The 22249-nt window shown below is 40.6% G+C and overlaps 1 protein-coding gene across 1 annotated transcript; it reads left to right on the forward strand.

Moving 5' to 3' along the window:
* Positions 1-871: 871 nt before the first annotated feature.
* SAAL1 (serum amyloid A like 1) lies at positions 872-21515 on the forward strand. Its single transcript, XM_068989288.1, has 12 exons — positions 872-1003; positions 2328-2441; positions 6700-6783; positions 7745-7824; positions 9346-9405; positions 9540-9655; positions 10262-10442; positions 12634-12716; positions 12805-12993; positions 17425-17621; positions 20323-20415; positions 21423-21515. Exons 1-12 carry the CDS (start codon positions 872-874, stop codon positions 21513-21515), a joined length of 1422 nt encoding a protein of 473 aa, XP_068845389.1.
* Positions 21516-22249: the final 734 nt, after the last annotated feature.

Consider the following 22249-nt stretch of genomic DNA (forward strand, 5'->3'; position numbering starts at 1 on the left):
GTGACCCCATGGACTGCAGCCTGCCAGGCTTCTCAGTCCATGGAATTCTCCAGATGAGAATACTGGAGTGGGTTGCCATTTCCTTCTCTAAGGAATCATATTGGTATTATTGACATTACCTTTTGAGGTAGGTTATATCATCTGTAAATTTCATTTCCTTAAAGGGGTGTTCTAAAATATTTGCTGTGGGGTGTGGAGGAGCATGCAGTCTGAGGTTTAGTACCATCAGACTAAATAGTAGCAGGAACTGAAAATACATCCCCGACTCAATGGCATCATCGATTCAATGGACTTGAGTCTGGGTAAACTCCGGAAGTTGGTCATGGACAAGGAGGCCTGGTGTGCTGCAGTCCATGGGGTCGTAAAGAGTCAGACACGACTGACCGACTGAACTGAACTGAGTTGTAATACTGACATTCTTACTGGTGACTTTCGTCTTTCCCAGGATTCTGAACACACCTGGGAGAAGAGCGATGTTTTTAAGAATGGCAACTGTGCCCAAAGGGCAGAGGTCCGATAGTTTCACGTCTGTAGCGGATACATCTTCCTGTTCCCTGCTCCCACACCCTGGCCATTCCAATCAGGCTAAGAGCTCCTGGAGAGATGGAATATGTGGTCCAGGGAGGGTGACAAATAACAATTATGAATATAAGGGCGCTGGGGTCCTGGGTAGAGCGCTGGGGTAAGACCAAGGCATTTGGGCTCCCCATCCCAGTCGGCATATGCATTCGGCGGGTATTCAGGCCGGCAGGGCTCCGGGCAGCAGAGGGCGCTGTGACGGGAGCTGCGCTGGGCCCTCTGGCGCCTGGCGGTCTCTCGCCTCCTCCCGCGGCTTCCGGAGGAGCTCCCGCGCGCCAGAGGCGGCCGAGACATGGACCGCAACCCGTCGCCACCGCCGCCGAGTCGGGACGAGGACGAGGAGGCTGCGGCCGGGGGAGACTGCATAGGCAGCACGGTCTACAGCAAGCACTGGCTCTTCGGCGTCCTCAGCGGGCTCATCCAGGTGCGGAAACGCGCCTCGCGTGGGCTCCCTCTACTCTCCCCGCCTCGGGCAGCCGCCCTCCTGCCCCGGGAGCCGCAGTCCCTTCGACGACCCCTCCCCAGGCCCCGCGGCCGGGCCTTACCCCTGGCCTTGCCTCCAGGCTGTCTACCCGCGGACCCCAAAACTGCCGGGCGCCACTCTTTGTGCCCCTCAGTACAAACGGAAGTGTAACTGTAGGGATGCTGGAATGCTTTTGGTTAGAATGTTTTATTTTTACAAAATTTCCAAATAGACGTGACCGTGTAAATGCATTGCTTACATGCAGTGCATATGATGCAGTGGGTTTTTTGCGCCCCATTGCCGCTGTCGTTTCTGAAGCCCAGGTCGTAATTTATCTGTTTCGAGGACTTTGGCTGTAGTAGAATAAATGGGCTTCCTGCAGCTCTAATGTCAAAAGCGCGGTTTGCCCTCCGTGACTTTGGGCAAGTAACGTAACCGACTTCTTTCCTAGTTTCTATAAAGTGGGGTAGTATTTGTATTATTGTTTATAGAGTTAAATAAGATTATGATAGCCAGAGAATGCTTACCGTAGTTTGCCTTATAGGAACCTCTCAATAAATGTGAACGTTCTTCTCATGTTTCCCTAACTTTTCCCTCTGCTTTCAATCACTGTCCTCCGTAGTCCATCTTCTGCACAGCTGCCCGAATAATCTAAAAAAAAAAAAAAGTCGTCCATGGGAGTTCTCATAGTTACTGTTGCCTACAGTGGAAAACTCCTATTTCTTAGACTGAAATCCAGGGCTCTTTGCAGCTTTTCCAGATTTATCTGCCCATGGCACGCTAAACTGCTCACCATTCCCCACACATGCTAGGCCTTTTCTTAACTCTGAACTCTTGTACTTTTCTCTGTCTCCTCTTCTTCTGGATGACAAACTGATTTCCCCTCAGATTTAGCTTCAATATCCCCTCCTAAAAAACGTTTGGGAAAGCTCCCAGACATAGGTCACTGGTCCATCTTTTTGTTTTCAGGACTCTGTCCACAATTCAGTTGAATCACTTACCTTTTCTGTTGTGATTATCAGTTTATATGTCTTTTCCCCACTGGATCCTTAACTACTTGGAAGTAAGTAATTAAATCTTATTTACCTTTGTATTTCTACCCCAGTGCCTAGCAGCAGTATTTCCCCAAGGTGGCCCAGGTACTAGTTTTTTAAAATAAGCTTCTTGGAGAAGAAGGTACTTTGAGGATACTAATCTTTGTGACTTCTAAATGATTATGGGATAATATTACTGGAGGAGTGCTGTGGACAGCCTTTATTCATCTCCTTACTTTGTGTTTCTGAAGATGGTTAGCCCTGAAAATGCCAAATCCAGCTCGGATGACGAGGAGCAGCAGATGGAGCTTGATGAAGAAATGGAGAATGAAATTTGCAGAGTATGGGATATGTCCATGGATGAGGTATGGGATTGGAAATGAAGCTGAAAAGACTGTTGAGTAAGGAGATGGTGAATGCTTCAGTCCTTAAGTCTCTGAATTTTATCATGTTTTCACTAAATCTGTTGAGTTGGTCATGTGGTTTTTCTTTTTGGCTTGTGAATATGAACTACATTGATTGATTTTCAAGTTACTAAAATGTAGTTTAGAAATTTCATGTATATTCATGAGAGAGATTCATTTCTTTTCATTGTCTGGTTTGGTACCAAGGTAACGCTGTCTTCACAGAATGAGATGGTAAGTTTTCCCTCTTCGCATTTCAGGAAGAGTTTGTGTACAATTACTATCAATGCTTCCTTAAATATTTGGTGAAATTCACCAGTGAAGCCATCTGATATTGGAGTTTTCTTTGTGGGAAGATTTTGTTTTTTGTTTGTTTTTAGTTTTGTGTATATATATATATATATGTTACTTTAAAAAAAATGAGTTTTATTGAGACACGAATCATTACCATAAAACTCACCATTTAGTGGTTGTTACTGTGTTCGGAGAAGGCAATGGCACCCCACTCCAGTACTCTTGCCTGGAAAATCCCATGGATGGAGGAGCCTGGTAGGCTGCAGTCCATGGGGTCACTAAGAGTTGGACACAACTGAGCGACTTCACTTTCACTTTTCACTTTCATGAATTGGAGAAGGAAATGGCAACCCACTCCAGTGTTCTTGCCTGGAGAATCCCAGGGACGAGGGAGCCTGGTGGGCTGCCGTCTCTGGGGTCGCACAGAGTCGGACATGACTGAAGTGACTTAGCAGCAGCAGCAGCAGTATGTTCGGAGAAGGCAGTGGCACCCCACTCCAGTACTCTTGCCTGGAAAATCCCATGGATGGAAGAGCCTAGTAGGCTGCAGTCAATGGGGTCTCGAAGAGTCCAACACGACTGAGCGACTTCACTTTCACTCTTCACTTTCATGCATTGGAGAAGGAAATGGCAACCCACTCCAGTGTTCTTGCCTGGAGAATCCCAGGGACGGGGGAGGCTGGTGGGCTGCCGTCTCTGGGGTCGCACAGAGTTGGACATGACTGAAGTGACTTAGCAGTATGTTGTGGGGAAGACTGTAAATTCAGTTTCTTTAATAGATACAGGGCTGTTCTGGTTACTTTGGTAGTTTGTGTTCTTTAAGAAGTTAATCCACTTCATCCAAATTATTGAATTTATTGGCATAGTAGGAGAAGGCAATGGCACCCCACTCCAGTGCTCTTGCCTGGAAAGTCCCATGGATGGAGGAGCCTGGTAGGCTGCAGTCCATGGGGTCGCTAAGAGTCGGACACGACTGAGTGACTTCACTTTCACTTTTCACTTTCATGCATCGGAAAGGAAATGGCAACTCACTCCAGTGTTCTTGCCTGGAGAATCCCAGGGACAGTGGAGCCTGGTGGGCTGCCGTCTGTGGGGTTGCACAGAGTCGGACACAACTGAAGCGACTTAGCAGCAGCAGCAGTAGTCTGTTATTATCCTTCTAATATCTGTAGTGATGGTTCCTTAATCTTCACAGATTTTTCTTGTTGCTTTACTATTTTCTGCTTCATTGATTTCCACTCTGATCTTTTATTATTTCCTTTCTTCTGCTTACTCTGGTTTAATATGCTCTTCTTTGTATAATTTCTTAAGGTAGAAGCTGAGGTTGTTGATTTGAGATCATTCTTTTTTAATATAGGCATTTAACACTATAAATATTCCTCTAAATATTGCTTTAGAACTGTTGTACAGCTTCTGATATGTTGATATGTTTCACTGCATTTAGTTCAATTGATATTTTCTAATTTTCCTTAATATTTTTTGGTTAATGAGTTAGCAGTACGTTGTTTAGATTTCAGATATTTGGGGATTTTTCAGCTATCTTTCTATTACCGTGGTTAGTGAACACTCTGACTTCTGTTAAATGTATTGAGACTTGTTTTATGGCCCAGTATTTGATCTGTCTTGGTAAGTGTTCCGTGTTCTCTTAAAAAGAATGTGTATACTCCTGTTGCTGGGTGGACTGTCCTATAAATGTCAGTTTGATCAGGTCGGTTGAGAGTATTGTTCAAATCTTCTCTGTTTGTCCTCCAATTGTTAAGAAGCTATGGTGTGAAAACATTTTTTTAAAGAAATAAAACTCATTTTTCAAATGAAATGTTAGTGTGAAAACCTCAAATATAAAAAGGTGAAATAGAGCCACTGTTTGAGATCATGGGTGGAGGGAGGGTCATGCTCTTGGTCTTCTCTTTGTCCCTTGTGGTGGTTCTTGAAGCGCCTCTGGAGAACAGAGCTGCTCGCTGATTCTCTGGGGTAGAATCCTTCCAGTGAAGCTCATCCCAGCCTTATCCCCTGCCACTCAGTGTCTGAGCAGGGCCAGAGGCTTCCAGGCGCTTCCTGCATTCTCATGTGCTCATGCTCTGCTCATGCAGCTCCCGGCACGGAATGTCCTCCACCCCACAAAATCTTCCCCATCTTTCGTGGCCCAGCTCAGATGTCACCTCTCCTGTGATGTCTCCGGAGACACTCCAGGCAGGATTCCTCTCCTCTGCTTTCATGGAACCTGTTCATTCTTGTTATTCAGTGATTGTTTTGAGCCTGTTTCTTCTGATAGATTTAAGTTCCTTCTCTTAAAAGCTTAACGTCACTTCTTCAGAGATACCGTCTCTGATATATCTAGAGTAGGCCCCCTTACCTTGGTTTCTAGCACATACCATCTTGTTATCTTCTTTGTAGTACTTAGAATGTATGTATTAATAGATTAGTTGTTTGTATGTTTATTATTTGTTTATACCTCTAGAAGGAAAACTAGATGGGATTGAGACCTTATCCCTAGTATGTCTCCAGAGTTCAAAACAGTGCCTATTACTTGAGTTTTTCAGTAAATATTTTGAGGACCAAATGAGTGGATGAATACCTAAGAGAGTTAGGATGGTGTGCTGGCTAAGAGCATGGGCTTGATCAGATTTCAAATTCTGACTTTGTTCTCCTACTTTTTGTATAACCTTGGGCAGGTTACGTACCTTTTAAAACCTGAGTTTGCTTATTAGTGTAATGATCGTAACTACTACTTAAGATTGTTTTTAGAATTAAATGAGATAGTGTGCAAACCACTTCACTGGGATTTACTGCTTGTTCAATAAATGTTCATAGCTGTTACTATTACTGGCATTGATATTATTAGGCTACCTTGTGCTACTGCAGGAGTCATTAACTGTCATTAAATAAGTAAATCCCTGCATGCTGCAGAGAGATGCGCAGTTGACAGACAGCTTGATCACTTAGGGTGGAGAGCATCTGGTGCTGTGACTTTGAGTTTGGAGTATATCTTTGAAGATATTGTTCTGTCTTGTCTGACCATGATCTCTGAATAAGTATAGTATTTCTCTCGTAGCCAGCAGTCATGCAAGTTACCACGGTTTCAGCTGCTTTGAAGGATTACTGCCTTTCTCTTTGAGGGCGTTTTGAAGGGCATTTTCATTTGAGCCACTTATCATGTGTTCTAAGTTAAACTATTGCGAATACACTCCATAGGTTTGGTGAATATCCAAGGCAATAGGCAGCCAGAAGCTTAATTTTATTTCAGTATTTTACAATGAAAATCTCTACAGCTAATTTATTTAGTTTTGGAGTTCACATTTCTAGTGAGGTTGGGCCACATGTCTACCCCCGGTTCATTCACCTGTGTGATGTGTCCCTTTAGGCCCTGGGGACCAGGCAGACTCTCTAGGCTGAACATGTGAAGCTGTTGCAATTGCATTGTGATCAGAATTTTTTCTGTTGAGGATTTTGAAAACAAAAGTTCTGATTTGGGGCATGACCCAATAGGAGCTTTTATCTCTTTTTCTCTGTCAAGTGTTAAGCTCTTAGAAGACAAAAAAATTATGACTTACTTTTTTCCCCCTTCTCCCATGTTCTAGCATGATACCTGAAATCAGCAATGTGTTTGAATGAATTAATGAGAATTCCTGGTGGGTAGAAAGATCATTAAGATAACTACATCCAAGGCAGAGAAAGGAGGACGGTGCTCTGGAATATCACAGTCACTTCCAATTTGCTTGTGGAATTGTTCCATTGCCTTGAGGCTGGATACCACAGTGCTCTCATATTACTTTTGTCTGTTGACACAATTCCTAGCCTTACGCATTTTTTCCCTTGTGCCTGAAAAGAAGTGTATATGAAATTCATTTTTTTTTAAGGTTGCCTAAGCTATTGGGTTTAAGGAGGAATATTCAGCATCCAAGTTAATAATCACTTTTCTTTTCAGGATGTAGCTTTGTTTCTCCAAGAATTTAATGCTCCTGACATATTTATGGGAGTATTGGCCAAATCCAGATGCCCTCGATTACGAGTGAGTATGTACATTTCTAAAGCTGCCTCTCTGGAGCAGTGACCTAAGATGCTGGATAGTCTTTCATTTCTCACTTTACTGTTCTGAAGTGGCTACAGATCAGTCTGCAAGTTGTTACCTTCTCTGTGTTTTGATTTCCTCATCTGAAAAATGGGGATAATGATGGTACATACCTTGTAAATTATTAATGAAATGGTACATGGAAAGTGCATGGGAATAGTAAGTGCTAAATAAATATTAGCTGTTACTACTGAAGTTAGCGTCTTTAAAAAAATTTTCCCTATCATGTGTTATACATTTTGCTGCCAAAATATTTTCCTGAAATATTACAGTATGTTGACCACTTTCTTGAGGACCTTCATGAGTTCAGATAACTCAGATTAAGTCTAAACTCTTCAACATGACATTTAGGGCCCTTAATCCTGATCCTTTCTATCTGCTGTATTTATCTCACGCTCTCCTCCCACCATGTGCTACTAATATTGGGTTGGCCAAAAAGTTTGTTTGTGTACGATGTCATGGGAAAACCTGGATGGGCCTTTTGTCTGACCCAGTAACTGTGATAATACAGGCAGCTTTGGGTGTTAGCTTTTGTTCACCCTATTGCATTATCCCCTTCCTGCCTTGGCTGACACTTTCCCTCTCATTTGAATGCTGTCTTGTTTGTACATTCGAGTCCTATCAATCAGTTATGACTCAGTTCATCCATAAGGTTTCTTCTTCCACAAACTCCTGGCTGCTTTTGATCTTTCTTTTTCTTGTGTTTTTCATCTCCTCTCAAATACTACTGGACAGTTGTCAAATTAGGGTACAGGCAGTATACTCCCGTGTGCTGCTTCCCTTTTTCTCTTCCCAGACTTGGCTCAGTGAAAGTTGTTGTTTTTTTTTTTTCAAGTTGTTATTTTTGTATGTATGTCTTTCACCTTGGAGCCATTGTGACATGTGAAATTTGATTTGGCAGGAAATCTGTGTGGGGATATTAGGTAATATGGCCTGTTTCCAGGAGATATGTATGTCCATCAGCAGTGATAAAAATCTTGGGTAAGTTTTACTACATAATAACTGTGTTTTTAAAAGACAGATCCATGTTTCGCATCCCTAAGGAAATCCTTATACATAAGAGAGAGGAATGTAGTGGAATGTAGTACTTCCTTTCTCCTGGTGAGCACGCTCCAGGAACTTCACTCCGTGTTGATGATGGTATCTGAGGGCTTCCATACTATTTGTGGACATGATTCAGCATTTAAGCCTGTCTTCAGCATTGGTTGCAAAGGAGCCCGAATCGTCACCCACATGGGATAAGAACCAGTGGGGCAGAGCTTGGAGATGGAGCCCCTGACCAGAGTCCAGAACAGTTCAGGCTCAGGGAATGCAGAGGCGCAGAGCTGCAGTCTAAAACAGCTAAACTTGTTGACCACAGTCACCCTGGGAATTGTGACTTAGATGGTGGGTGGATTGGCTTGCCAACAGACTAGAGGATACAGGGTTGCCCCTGTGATTCAAAGGCTCTCATGCTTCTGCTTAGAGGATAGGTCTCTTTTTAATTCTGTTAATCAGAATCTTAAAGAAATACGTGCCTACAGTAGGTTAAGAAAACTGTTCTAGATTATTTTCAGGAAGAGCTGTAGGGCTTATCACAGGATTCAAGTACCTGGGGCTTCCAAAATAGAGGTTATTACCTCTTCTAGGTGTGGAAGGACTTTAAGATCCTAGTTTAAGATATTTATTCTTCCATAACTGACAATCATTCATGGAATAAATGACTCAGGATTATGTTTGGTTTCTAGTGATACCTATTAAAAATCTGAATGAGTAATATTGATGAGTTTTATAAATTTAATTAAATACTTATCTTAAAAGTAATATGGAACAGTGTACGTTGCTGATAAGATATACATTTCTTCAACCACTTTGGGACAGTTGGGCATTACCTAGTCAAATTAGAAGATGCACTGTGACCCAGTGATGCCACTTAGAGGTATATGGTAAGAGAAATTGCACACGTAAATCAGGATACTCATACAAAAAGTATTATGACTATTGCTTGAAATAGCCCCAAATTGGAATCAACCCAAATGTTCATCAGTAGCAGGCTGGAAAAATAAATTGTTTTATATTCATTCAATGAAATGCTCCACAGCAGTGAATCGGCAGCTACAGGAACAAGATGGATAGATTGTAAAGAGATGGTGTTGGGCAGAAGAACTCAGATGCAATAGAGTACATACAATATCATTTCTTTCATATAAAGTTCAAAACCAAAATATATAAGTGAACTATAGGGTAAACCAGGAAACTGATTGTTGGAAAAGTCAGGATAGTACTCATCCTAGGTGAGAAGGAGAACTGTGATTTGTAAAGAGACAGAGTGGCTACAGAGGTGCAGCTCTGTTCTATGTCTTGCTTTATAATTGTTCCCCAAGTGTAGATTTGCATCTTAGTGGTTTTTATGTTTGTAAGCCATTTTTCCACAATTATAATGCTTAAAAAGCTAAAAATTCTGTTGTGGTGTTTGAAATGAGAGAAGGGAGGCACATTGGGTTACCAGTTTTGTTTTCGTAGCCAGGTATTGCTGCACTGTTTGCATGATTCAGACCCTCCTACTCTGCTGGAAACAAGCAGGTATGCTTTCTTCTTTTTATGGATTCTCTATACTCGCCCACAAGGGGACCTAGGAGAAGAGAGTTGCCCTTTCCCTCTTGAATTTTCTTTACTGTTTTTGAAAGATAGGTATTAAGCTCACATTTTTCATGTAGGTTGTTGCTTACTTGCCTTTCCCAGACAGAAGTGGCCAGTGTCTGGGTTGAAAGAATTCGAGACAATCCAGCTATTTATGATAGTATTTGCTTTATCATGTCAAGTTCAACAAATGGTAAGTCACCATGTAATCTAGAAAAAAAATCTTTAAAATTATATTTAATTTTTAGGAAACCACGTAACTATTTCTAGAGGTCACTTAAAAACTGAGTGTTAGGTGAGAAACTATTTCAGTTCAAGATATAAACTTTCTTCTTAAGCTCTCGAGATACCGATAAATCTCCCACTTGAAGGAACGCAAGCAAATTTAAATGAAGGTAGAAAACAGATTGCGCTTGGAATAAGTAATGCTTTGATAAGATTTAGCTTTCAAATTTTAGGAATTTTGATTGGATAAGTGACTGCCTTTTGGGCTCTGGTGTCTTCCTGAGTGATAACTAGGTCTTGTAGAGCACCGAAACTGTTTCTTGCTAGTCAGTAGAAAATTAATTTATGAATTGATCTGCCTGTTGGTCAACTCATTCTTAATGCTTTTTGACCTACTTTTTTGGGGGTGCTACTCCCTGTGGCTTGTACGATCTTAGTTCCCAGACCAGGGATTGAACCTGGGCCTTTTAGCCTTTTTTGATAAGATTTAGCCTTCAAATTTTAGGAATTTTGATTAGACTTACTGCTTTAAAAATTTTGTTTCTTATTTCAATATCTCTTTTATTCTCTGCAGTTGACTTGCTGGTAAAGGTTGGGGAGGTTGTGGACAAGCTGTTTGATTTGGATGAGAAGCTGATGTTGGAATGGATTAGAATTGGGGCTATTCAGGCTCTGGACCAACCCCAGGAAGATTCTGAACAGCAGCCAGTGTTTCGAATTGTGCCGTGTGTACTTGAAGCTGCCAAACAAGTGCGGTAGGTGAGCCCTTCTGTGCAAAATGCTCTGGGAAAACCCCGTTGCTAGAAGCATCCTTACATCATATGTCTTCTTAGTTACCTTTTGGCGGGATGAGTAGCACATAGCTGATCTTTGACAGGTTTGATTCACTACTAATATTGGTGACAGTGTATTTGCTCTTTGCAAGAATCATAATGGTTGCAAAATACCTGTTCTAATACTAGTATTACCTAGCAGTAGGCTAAAATCTTATGCAGTTTTGTATAGTTTTATATCAAATGGAAAAGATTTTATTTGTGCTTTATTTTTTACTGGCCGTGTGACAACTTCTTCCTTTAATGTCAGATAGCATTTGTTTTCTTGCTCCTTGCATGTATGTGCCAGTCTCGGATAAGTGACTGCCTTTTGGGCTCTGGTGTCTTCCTGAGTGATTACTAGGTCTTGTAGAGCACCGAAACTGGTTTTTGCTAGTCAGTAGAAGATTAATTTATGAATTGATCTGCCTGTTGGTCAACTCATTCTTAATGCTTTTTGACCTACTTTTTTGGGGGGGCTACTCCCTGTGGCTTGTAGGATCTTAGTTCCCTGACCAGGGATTGAACCTGGTCCTTCAGCAGTGACAGTGCAGAGTTTTAACAACTGGCCTGCCAGGGAATTCCAAATAATCCACACTAAAACCTATAAATTTCATGTCCTTTATCCAGGTGAGCATAAAACTCATCATCCCCCCCAGACCTGCTTCTTCAGTATGCTCAATCTCAATAAATGAGGTAATCATTATTCCATTTGGATAATGTGGGAGAAATGTGGAAGCCATTACTGACACTTCCCTATCCCACCCTTCTCCCATGGCCAGTCAACCTCCACGCCTTGTTCCTAACTTTCTAAAAATACTTATTTATTTGGCTTCAGCAGGCCTTAGTTGTGGCATGTGGGATCTTTGTTTGCCCCACGCAGACTCGCTAGTTGCGGTGTACCAGGCTTAGTTGCCCCTTGGCATGTGGGCGTTGAACCGCCTGGGGATTGAACCTGCATCCCCCACATTGCAAGGCAAATTCTTAACTACTGGACCACCAGGGAAGTCTCTTTTCCTGGCCTTTCTGGAACTTTGTCTGTGCCCCTGCCAGGCTATGATGGACAGTTGCACAGCTAGACAGCTGTACCATTCTCTTAACCTGAGTTCCCAGCCTCAAGGCTCGCTCTTCCAGGCCTAGACTATAGAGCTGTCTTTCCAGAACATACACTGATCATCTCACTTTCATGCTTCAGACTCTTCAGTTGCCTTCCTTTGAATGAGGTCCAGATTTTTCTGGCTTACCAGGTCCTTATTCGTGTCCTCTGTTTCAGCTACAGGAAATTTCCTTCATTTCTTCAACTGAACCAAGCCACCGTGACTCCAGGCCATTGTACACCGTGTTGTCTCTGCCTCCAACATTTCTCTGGCCCTTTCAGGGCAAAATGTTTCTCTTAGGATACATTCCCTGACTCTCCAAACTAAATTAAGTCTGGTACTTGGATATCTTCTAGTGTTACATTCATATCACTTTACTATTATTTATTATCCCTGTAATTATCGTCTTTGCTTTTAGTAAATTTCATGAAGGTAAGGGTGTCGTATATGTATCTGTTTTCCCAGCCTCTAACATAGTGCCTACAAGCTGTAGGCACTTATGAACCATCTTTTAGTTGTTCACTATCTTTTCACTTAATTGTGTGGTTGAAGAACTAAGTCTGTGAGTTTAGGAATCCAGATTGTTTATCACAAAAATTATACTTACCAGGTTTTAGTATTCCCAGCTCAGTGGGTAAGATGATCCTGTGAAGTTTTAAGAACAGCATTATTGTCAGTGCTGGGTGCCGTGGGCCTTACAGTCATTCTGTAGAAGTCTCAGTCACTTTTTGTCTGATGATTCAAGTAAACCAGCATGGTGAAATATCTGTCACCTGGTAGGTTTCTGCATTGTTACTTTCATGGGCCAAGGTCAAAACGAATTTTTACTTCTTGCCCAGTGTGTGTTGATTGTACTACATAATATTTGTTTTTTGACTGTTTCCTCCATTAGAATGTAAGGACTTTGTCCTGTTCCCTTTTTTATCCTTAGCATGTAGGGCAGTGCCTAGTACCACGATAAATATTTACTGAATAAATGAATGGTCACAATTCCACAGACTGAGAGTTGATTCAGGGCTTTTGCTTTTTGTATTTAGCTCTGAAAATCCAGAAGGGCTCGATGTTTACATGCATATCTTACAGCTGCTCACCACAGTAGATGAAGGAATTCAAGCAATTGGTAAGATGTTGAGTGGGGGAGCACAATAGTTATTCATTTAAGTGTTTTCTGTTTTTTAATTATTACTTTCTTGATCATCTTTATCAAGTACAGTGTCCAGATACTGGAAAAGACACTTGGAATTTACTTTTTGACCTGGTGTGCCATGAATTCTGCCAGTCTGATGATCCGCCCATCATACTGCAGGAACAGAAAACAGTGCTGGCCTCGGTTTTTTCAGTGTTGTCTGCCATCTATGCTTCCCAGACTGAACAGGAGTATCTAAAGATAGGAAAAGGCAAGTGTAATTTTAGTTCACTAAGTTAACTTCTGGTTCATCAGAGGTCTTTGTTGTTCATTTTATTCCTTTCTTCCATTTTTTCCGGTGCTTTTATTCCCTTGAATAAAAAATACCACATGCTCAATACAAAAAAAAATTAAATTTATAAAAGGAAATCTAGTGCTTATAATCTGACCATTCAGAGATAACTACTATACACTCAGGTCCATAAGTATTTTTTTCCCCTGTTTTTTAGGCAGCTTTTTTCATTGAGAAATAAAAATGAATATTTTCCTGTGCAAACACATTGTCTTTCACAGAGTAATTTTTTATGACTAATACAATTAAATCCATGACCCATCTAGAATTTATTCTGGTGTTACATGTGAGATGTGGTTTCACATTTTTTCCAGATGGCTGCCCAGCTGTCTCAACATTGCTGAGTGAATGAACCAGTTTACACACACAGATCTGAAAGATCATTGTTACTGTGTTTTATATTTCCATATATACTTGATTCATTTTTGTTGCTCTGTTCGTATATTCATAGCAATAATGTTTTAATTATTAAGACTTTATGTTTTGATACCTAGTAGGGCTAGTCCTCCTTCATTCTAATATTTCAGTATGTTTTTGACTATTATTCTTTTTGTTTAACACTGAATTAGATTGACAAGTTCCAAACAAAACCAAACCAAAATATCTTCTTGACTTTTTTGATTGAGATGTTAAATTTATAAGAGTATCTGAGAACATGTGCTTTTCCATTTGTTCAGTAATGTTTTATGAGTTTTATGTCTTATGTCTCTCAGTAATGTTTTATGATTTTTTTCATACAGATCTTCATATTTCTTATTAGGTTTATTCGCAAATATTTTGTGTGTTGCTGTTGTCTGTGGTTTTGTCCACTGATTGCTGTTGGAATAGATGAGGACTGTTGGGTTTCTGTATATTAATTTTCCATCTGTTGCTTACTCACTAAGTCATGTCAGCTGTTTGCAACCTCATGGACTGTAGCCCACCAGGCTTCTCTGTCCTTGGGATTTCCCAGGCAATAATACTGGAGTGCATTGCCATTTCCTTCTCCAACTGAATTCTCTTAGTGGTTGTTCCAGAGGTAATTTTGGACTTTATCTGACACTCCTTTTAGTTGAACCTAGATGTTTTTTCACATTTCTACCTCTTTGTTATTTAATGGATTGCCTTGTACCTCTGTGGTTATGTCATAATGGTGATCTTTACCTTTTTCCTGACTTTAATTGGCCATGATTCTAGAGCTTCATTAATCATGATGCTGTTTTCGGGTTAAGCTATTTATGTTGTACCATTTGAGGAGATACTAATCTAGTTTTATTTTATTCAGTTCAGTTCAGTTCAGTCGCTCAGTCGTGTCCGACTCTTTGTGACCCCATGAATCGCAGCTGCCAGGCCTCCCTGTCCATCACCAACTCCTGGAGTCTAACCAAACCCATGTCCATCGAGTCGGTGATACCATCCAGCCATCTCATCCTCTATTGTCCCCTTCTCCTCCTGCCCCCAATCCCTCCCAGCATTAGGGTCTTTTCCAGTGAGTCAACTCTTTGCATGAGGTGGCCAAAGTACCAGAGTTTCAGCCTCAGCATCAGTCCTTCCAATGAACACCCAGGACTGATCTCCTTTAGGATGGACTGGTTGGATCTCCTTGCAGTCCAAGGGACTCTCAAGAGTCCCTTGAACAACAGTTCAAAAGCATGAATTCTTTGGTGCTCAGCTTTCTTCACCGTCCAACTCTCACATCCATACATGACTACTGGAAAAACCATAGCCATGACTAGACGGACCTTTGTTGGCAAAGTGATGTCTCTGCTATCTAGGTTGGTCATAACTTTCCTTCCAAGGAATAAGCATCTTTTAATTTCATGGCTGTAATCACCATCTGCAGTGATTTTGGAGTCAAGAAAAATACAGTCTGACATTGTTTCCACTGTTTCCCCATCTATTTCCCATGAAGTGATGGGACCAGATGCCATGATCTTAGTTTTCTGAATGTTGAGTTTTAAGCCAACTTTTTCACTCTCCTCTTTCACTTTCATCAAGAGGCTTTTTATTCCTCTTCACTTTCTGCCATAAGGGTGGTGTCGTCTGCATACCTGAGGTTATTGATATTTTTCCCAGCAATTTTGATTCCAGCTTGTGCTTCTTCCAGCCCAGCATTTCTCATGATCTAATCTGCATATAAGTTAAATAAGCAGGGTGACAATATACAGCCTTGACATACTCCTTTTCCTATTTGGAACCAGTCTGTTGTTCCATGTCCAGTTCTACCTGGCTTCCTGACCTGCATACAGGTTTCTCAAGAGAAAGGTCAGATGGTCTGGTATTCCCATCTCTTTCAGAATTTTCCACAGTTTATTGTGATCCACACAGTCAAAGGCTTTGGCATAGTCAATAAAGCAGAAATAGATGTTTTTCTGGAACTCTCTTGCTTTTTCTATGATCCAGCAGATGTTGGCAATTTGATCTCTGGTTCCTCTGCCTTTTCTAAAACCAGCTTGAACATCAGGAAGTTCACAGTTCACGTATTGCTGAAGCCTAGCTTGGAGAATTTTGAGCATTACTTTACTATCGTGTGAGATGAGTGCAATTGTGCAGTAGTTTAAGCATTCTTTGGCATTGCCTTTCTTGGGGATTGGAATGAAAACTGACCTTTTCCAGTCCTGTGGCCACTGCTGAGTTTCCCAAATTTGCTGGCATATTGAGTGCAGCACTTTCACAACATCATCTTTCAGGATTTGAAATAGCTCAACTGGAATTCCATCACCTCCACTAGCTTTATTCTTTTTCAAGTGTCTTTTTTGCATTTATGGATTAGTTACCTGACTGAGGAGATGACATTGAGTACAAATGTGAGGGAAATGATGAAGTGACTCATGTGAATACTTGGGCAGAAAGCATTCCAGACAGAACGGCAAGTGTAAAAGCCCCGAATTAGAAGTATGCCTGGTATATTTGAAGAAGAGCAATGAAGCTGTATATGGTTGGGATAGGACCACATGGGAAAGAGAAGTAGCACCTGGGGCCAGAGAGGTAATGGGGGTTGGGTGGGGAGGGCTTGATTTTGCGTTTTGCTCTGAATGAGCTAGGACACTGTGGGAGTTTTCAGCAGAGGATGGACAGACATGAGCAGACTTTAACAGGCTTTCTGTGGGGGCAAAAGGGAGACTAGTTAGGAGGCTGCTGTGAACTTGAGGCAAGAGGTGGTATAATTTGATTAAGGTAATAGGGAGGTGGTGGGGAAAAATAGTCAGATTCTGATCGTTTTTATATAGTGCCAAGATTTGCCGACTAGTGGAATGAACGTTAGAAAAGTCAAGCTCTGTCTGGCATTTTTGTGTGAAAGAATTGCCATTTACTAAGGTAGAAAAGACTGGTTTTAAAACCTAGTAAGGTTGAGATGTCGACTCCATGACCAGCTGGAGCAGTTGAGCTGACAGTCTTGAGTCTAGAGCGGAGAAGAGAGGCCTGAGCTGGACTGTAAATGTTGGCGTTGTCAGCTGTTATGCTTATTAGGTCTTCCATAAACCTTAGTTACTTTTTTCAACTTGATTTGATATGAAAAGAGGGAAAATTAATATCTTTTACTGCCAATATGTTTGCCCTTTTCATCGTTTGTAGTTTAATGAATGTTGATGGCATATTGTTTAGTATAGAGACATTCATTACAAATTGTCCATCTTTGTCTCCCATAATATTTACTTTTTTTGCTCAAATCCTCTTATATCAGATATAAAGTTCATATGCCCTGTTTTCCTTTTGTTTGCATTTGCCTCTAATACCTTTGTCTATATTATTTTTTTCAACCTTTCTGAATACTTTGCTTTAGATGTGTTATTTCTTTTCAGTAAATGAGTTAAACCATTTAAATATGTTGATAGTTATGTTTGATCTGAATATTGTCATATTTCTCATGATGTACATTTATATTGAAATACTTCAGCATATGATTTATTTGCTTTGTTTTGCGAGTATATTTGAGATTTAATAAGGTTAATAACTATAACTGTCTCAAAATACAATTATAATGCCCCTCATTTAAAAAAAATCCTTAAAATCTGATAAAGCATATATCTCCATGTTGACTATTTTTTATCCATTTCCTTGGTATTTTCAAACTACAAACTTAAATCTTGAGGGAGGAGGCAGTTCCTGAATTATATTTTTTGATATCTATTCTTTTTCATCATTTTGGGTTTCTTTTTCAATCTGTTTTATTCATTTGCTTATTTGAGAGTATAAAAACATAAGCCTCTTGAAGTCTGAGGCCTTGACAATCCTGTTTACTGCCATATCTACAGTACCTAAAATACAGTGGTGTCTAGTATTAGTAGGTGTTCAGTACATGTGCAGGAATGAATGAATGGTAACCAAATTTAACTGGCTGATTCCTTGCGCCTTGATTTGTTTGTACAGTGGATCTTCCTCTAATTGACAGCCTGATTCGTGTCTTACAAAATATGGAACATTGTCAGAAGCAACCAGAGAACTCAGTGGAGTCTAACACAGAAGAAACTAAAAAGTCTGATTTAACCCAAGAGGATTTCCACTTGAAAATCTTGAAGGATATTTCATGTGAATTTCTTTCTAATATTTTCCAAGTGTTAACAAAGGTAGGAGAAAAGTATAAATGCTTTCTTCTGCAAAAGAAAGTATGGATTACTTTCTGCTCTCAAATTTTATTGTTAGTGTTTTTATTTTTTAATTTTACATAAATTTGGGGAAATAGAGAAAGAAAAAACTTATCACTATAAGTTTATACTCAAACTAACAGCTGATGTAAATTGGTATATTTATTTATGTGCTTTTCATGTACTTCTCACTAGTTATACAATTTTTAAAGGCTGCTCTTTTCACTTAACATTATAAGCACTTTTCCTGACTTCACATCAATACACTGAAAAACTTTTCACCGAGAACCAGTTTGTTTAATACTCAATTCGCCAAAAAATTGGTTTTCAAAATTTACTGTAAACTTGTCTTAAGAAGTATTCTTCCTGAATATGTGCAGGATTGTTAGCATATTCTTTCTCAGTTCAGTTCAGTTGCGTCCCACTCCTTGCGACCCCATGAATTGCAGCACGCCAGGCCTCCCTGTCCATCACCATCTCCCGGAGTTCACTCAAACTCACATCCATCGAGTCTGTGATGCCATCCAGCCATCTCATCCTCTGTCATCCCCTCTTTCTCCTGTCCCCAGTCCTTCCCAGCATCAGAGTCTTCTCCAGTGAGTCAACTCTTTGCATGAGGTGGCCAAAGTACTGGAGTTTCAGCTTTAGAATCATTCCTTCCAAAGAACACCCAGGGCTGATCTCCTTTAGAATGGACTGGTTGGATCTCCTTGCAGTCCAAGGGACTCTCAAGAGTCTTCTCCAACACAGCAGTTCAAAAGCATCAATTCTTTGGTGCTCAGCTTTTTTCACCATCCACTCTCACATCCATACATGACTACTGGAAAAACCATAGCCTTGGCTAGACGGACCTTTGTTGACAAAGTAATGTCTCTGCTTTTGAATATGCTATCTAGGTTGGCCATAACTTTTCTTCCAAGGAGTAAGCGTCTTTTAATTTCATGGCTGCAGTCCCCATCTGCAGTGATTTTGGAGCCCCCCAAAATAAAGTCTGACACTGTTTACACTGTTTCCCCAACTATTTCCCATGAAGCCATGTATTTTAGGAAGAATATATTTATGCATGCAGTTATGAAGATCATATTCATTGATGCTTTTAAGAAGAATATTCCTTAAAACAAGCTTTAGTTATTCTGATGATTTGTATTTTTGGTGATTTATCATGCTTCCCTTTTCCAGATTTGGGATTATTACCTTAACATAGATTTTCAGAAGCTAAATGGCTGGGTTCGACATGATAAATGTAAAGATGACTGAGGCATAAATGGCTATATATTGCCAAAATGCTCTTGACATGTGAAAAATGTTGATTTTACTTGATCCTTGTTGTTGTGTATTATAATTTTTATTTCAAGTAAAATGCAACAGATGATATATTGCACCTTATTTTGGTTGCATTTTTTTTTTTATTATTCAGTTCAATTCAGTTCAGTCACTCAGTCATGTCCGACTCTTTGCGATCTCATGAATTGCAGCACGCCAGGCCTCCCTGTCCATCACCAACTCCCAGAGTTTACCCAAACTCATGTCCATCAAGTCGGTGATGCCATCCAGCCATCTTATCCTCTGTCATCCCCTTCTCCTTCTGCCCCTAATCCCTCCCAGCATCAGGGTCTTTTCCAATGAGTCAACTCTTTGCATGAGGTGGCCAAAGTACCAGAGTTTCAGCTTCAGCCCTTCCGCTGAACACCCAGGACTGATCTCCTTTAGGATGGACTGGTTGGATCTCCTTGCAGTCCAAGGGACTCTCAAGAGTCTTGTCCAACACCACAGTTCAAAAGCATCAATTCTTTGGCGCTCAGCTATCTTCACAGTCCAACTCTCACATCCATACAGGACTACTGGAAAAACCTTAGCCTTAATAATTTTTTATTATTAGTGAGATTGAATATCTCTCCCTATATTTGTATATTATTTGTGTTTCCTGCTTTATAAACTTATCCATCTTGATTTTTGTATGAACTCCTTGGGTAACTCTATATCTTTTGCATATTTGTTACAAGTATTTTTCCCATTGTTTGTTGTTGTTTTTGTTTTTTTGGAGGGAGGGATGTAGGTGTTTCTTAATTTTTATGTGATAAGAATATAGGAAGAAAGTGGGCTGAGAATAAACCAGGGATATGTCTTGAAAATTCTGATATGCCATACTTAATGGAATTTGGACTTAACCTTGAGGAAACTGGGGAACTACTAGAGTTTTTTTTTTTGAAGCATCAAGTGAAATGACCTGTTTAGAAAGATTCCTCCAGAAGTAGTAGAGGATTAGAATGAGTTGAAGCTGCAAGACAGGAGACCAACCAATAGGTTCTTGTGGCTGGTAATCCTCAAGGAAAAAGAGTGAGAGCTTAGACAATGGAAGAGTGGATGGAGAGCAGGGGTGAGATTAGAGAGATTTAGCAGAGTAGAACTAAACACTTAGGTGGAGGGGCTAGCAGCAGAGGAGGACATCTTGGCGATACCCTACGTTTTGGTTTGTGCAGCAGGCCTGGGGGGTGGTGGTGCCTTCAATGGAGCACATGTTTGGGTTAGACAAGGAGAAATGATGGCGGGTTCAGTTTGGAACATTTGACATGCCTGTAGGATCAGTGGAGAACTGGATACACTGATTTGTATTTATTCACCAGATGTAGCTTTAGAAATTTTCCTTTTTTTGATAACAGATCTTTTTATTTATTTGTTTTAGGAGACTGTAACTCAGGGACTAAAGGAGGGCCAGTTAAGCAAACAGAAGTGTTCCTGTGCATTTGAAAATCTTCTTCCTTTCTATAGCCCTGTGGTGAGTATGAGTAGATGTATAGGTGGCTGAATCTCAGGGGGGTTACTCCGTAAAATGCTTTAAGTAGTGAGCACTAGATCTCTGAGGCCTTTGTGCAGAAAGAGCGCGTATACTGCACATGACTCGGTGCCTTTGTCAGATAGATGACTGCTGGATAATTCGTGGCACTAGCCTGAGCAACAAAGGGGTCAGCCCTGAATTTATAGCATCCTTTTCTGTTGTAGCATATATATTAATTAAAAATAAGATTCTTAGATAGGTACAGTCAATAGGTTTTTATGGTCCTTCAAATTACATTGCATTTGCTACCATTAGAGGCAATTTCAAAACGATGTTTTTTGAGAAAAATGGAATGTGGAATGCGGGAGTGAGGAAGTGGGTCAGAAAGGAGGATGATAATATAACTGGTAATGGACCCTCAAGGGGAATCAATAGGAGGAGAAATATTAGTTTAAAAATAAACGAGGGGACTTCCCTTGTGGACCAGTTGGATAAGAATCCTCCTGACAATGCAGGGGACATGGGTTCAAACCCTAGTCTGGGAAGATTCCATATGCCTCAGAGCAACTAAGCCGTGCGCCACAGCTACGGAGCCTGTCCTCTAGAGCCCGTGAGCCATAACTGCTGAGCCTGAGCGCCCTAGAGCCACATGTCGCAACTGCTGAGCTCGCCCGCATAGAGCCTGCACTCCACAACAAGAGAAGCCACTGCAGTGAGAAACCCCTGCTTTCCGCAACTGGAGAAAGCCCTCACACAGCAGCAGAGTCCCAGCACAACCAAAAACAAGTAAAAGTAAAAGTAAACGAAGTGATAAGGGCTGGGCATTTCCTTGGTGTTTCAGAGGACTATCCAGGAAGTACTATTCTTGTTATCTGACGATCTGTTACCATTTATTTTCCATTGGACTATTTAGAAGACATAGAGCGTTTTTATAGACAGTAGTCAGTATCTTTTAAGGTATCTTTTCCTCTGCTTATTTTTATTTGATTCTTTTGTTTAACTCACAGGTGGAAGACTTTCTCAAAATCCTCCGTGAAGTTGATAAGACTCTTGCTGGTAACCTGGAGGAAAGCTTCCCAAGTCTGAAGATTCAGACTTAAAAACTATTAGAATCCTCTGCCCAAGAAATGGACTCGCTGACTGTTGAAACTGACAAATAGGAAATACTGCACCATAATTGTTTGGTATTATACTCATGCCCTTCTCCTCCAGCCTTATCTCATTTTTGTTTGGCATTGAAATATTTTCACTACCATCAAACATCATCTCCCTCCCCTCCTTTTTTTTTTGGTGTGTGTGTGTGTTGGTTGTATAGTATTTGTCTTCAGATAAAGAAAACAAAATTATTATAGAGGTCCTTTTTAGAATATTTGAGAGGTCACTGAGGATTTTCTTCATAACTCAATTTGATTTTTACTCAGAATTTTGTATTCATATCTGCTGCAAGTGCATTCAGCTGCACTAGTAGAAAACCCTACTACAGTGGCTTAATCTGTTAACTTGTATGCATTTTATGCAGTAAGAAGTCCAGAAGTGTGCAGTCCAGCCCTGATAAGGTGGCTCAGGGACCATGACTCCTTTTATCTCTATGTGGTCTGCCGGGTAGACCTTTGTGTTCATTATTATCTTTTGGTTAAAGGGACTATAATATCTCTGGTCCTTTCTTCCACATTCATGGAAGAAAAAAGAGAAAGAGGCCAAGGGGCTTTCTCTTAACAAATCTTTACTTTTTGTTTAGAAAAGATAGCCCTCCCTGGCCAGAACCGTGTCTTATGTCTGTCCCTAATTGCAGGTATTTGAAATCAAGTACTTGTTTTCTTTCTGGCCTCTATAG

The sequence above is a fragment of the Capricornis sumatraensis genome, chromosome 16 (assembly GCF_032405125.1).
Source record: "Capricornis sumatraensis isolate serow.1 chromosome 16, serow.2, whole genome shotgun sequence".
Taxonomy (NCBI): domain Eukaryota; kingdom Metazoa; phylum Chordata; class Mammalia; order Artiodactyla; family Bovidae; genus Capricornis; species Capricornis sumatraensis.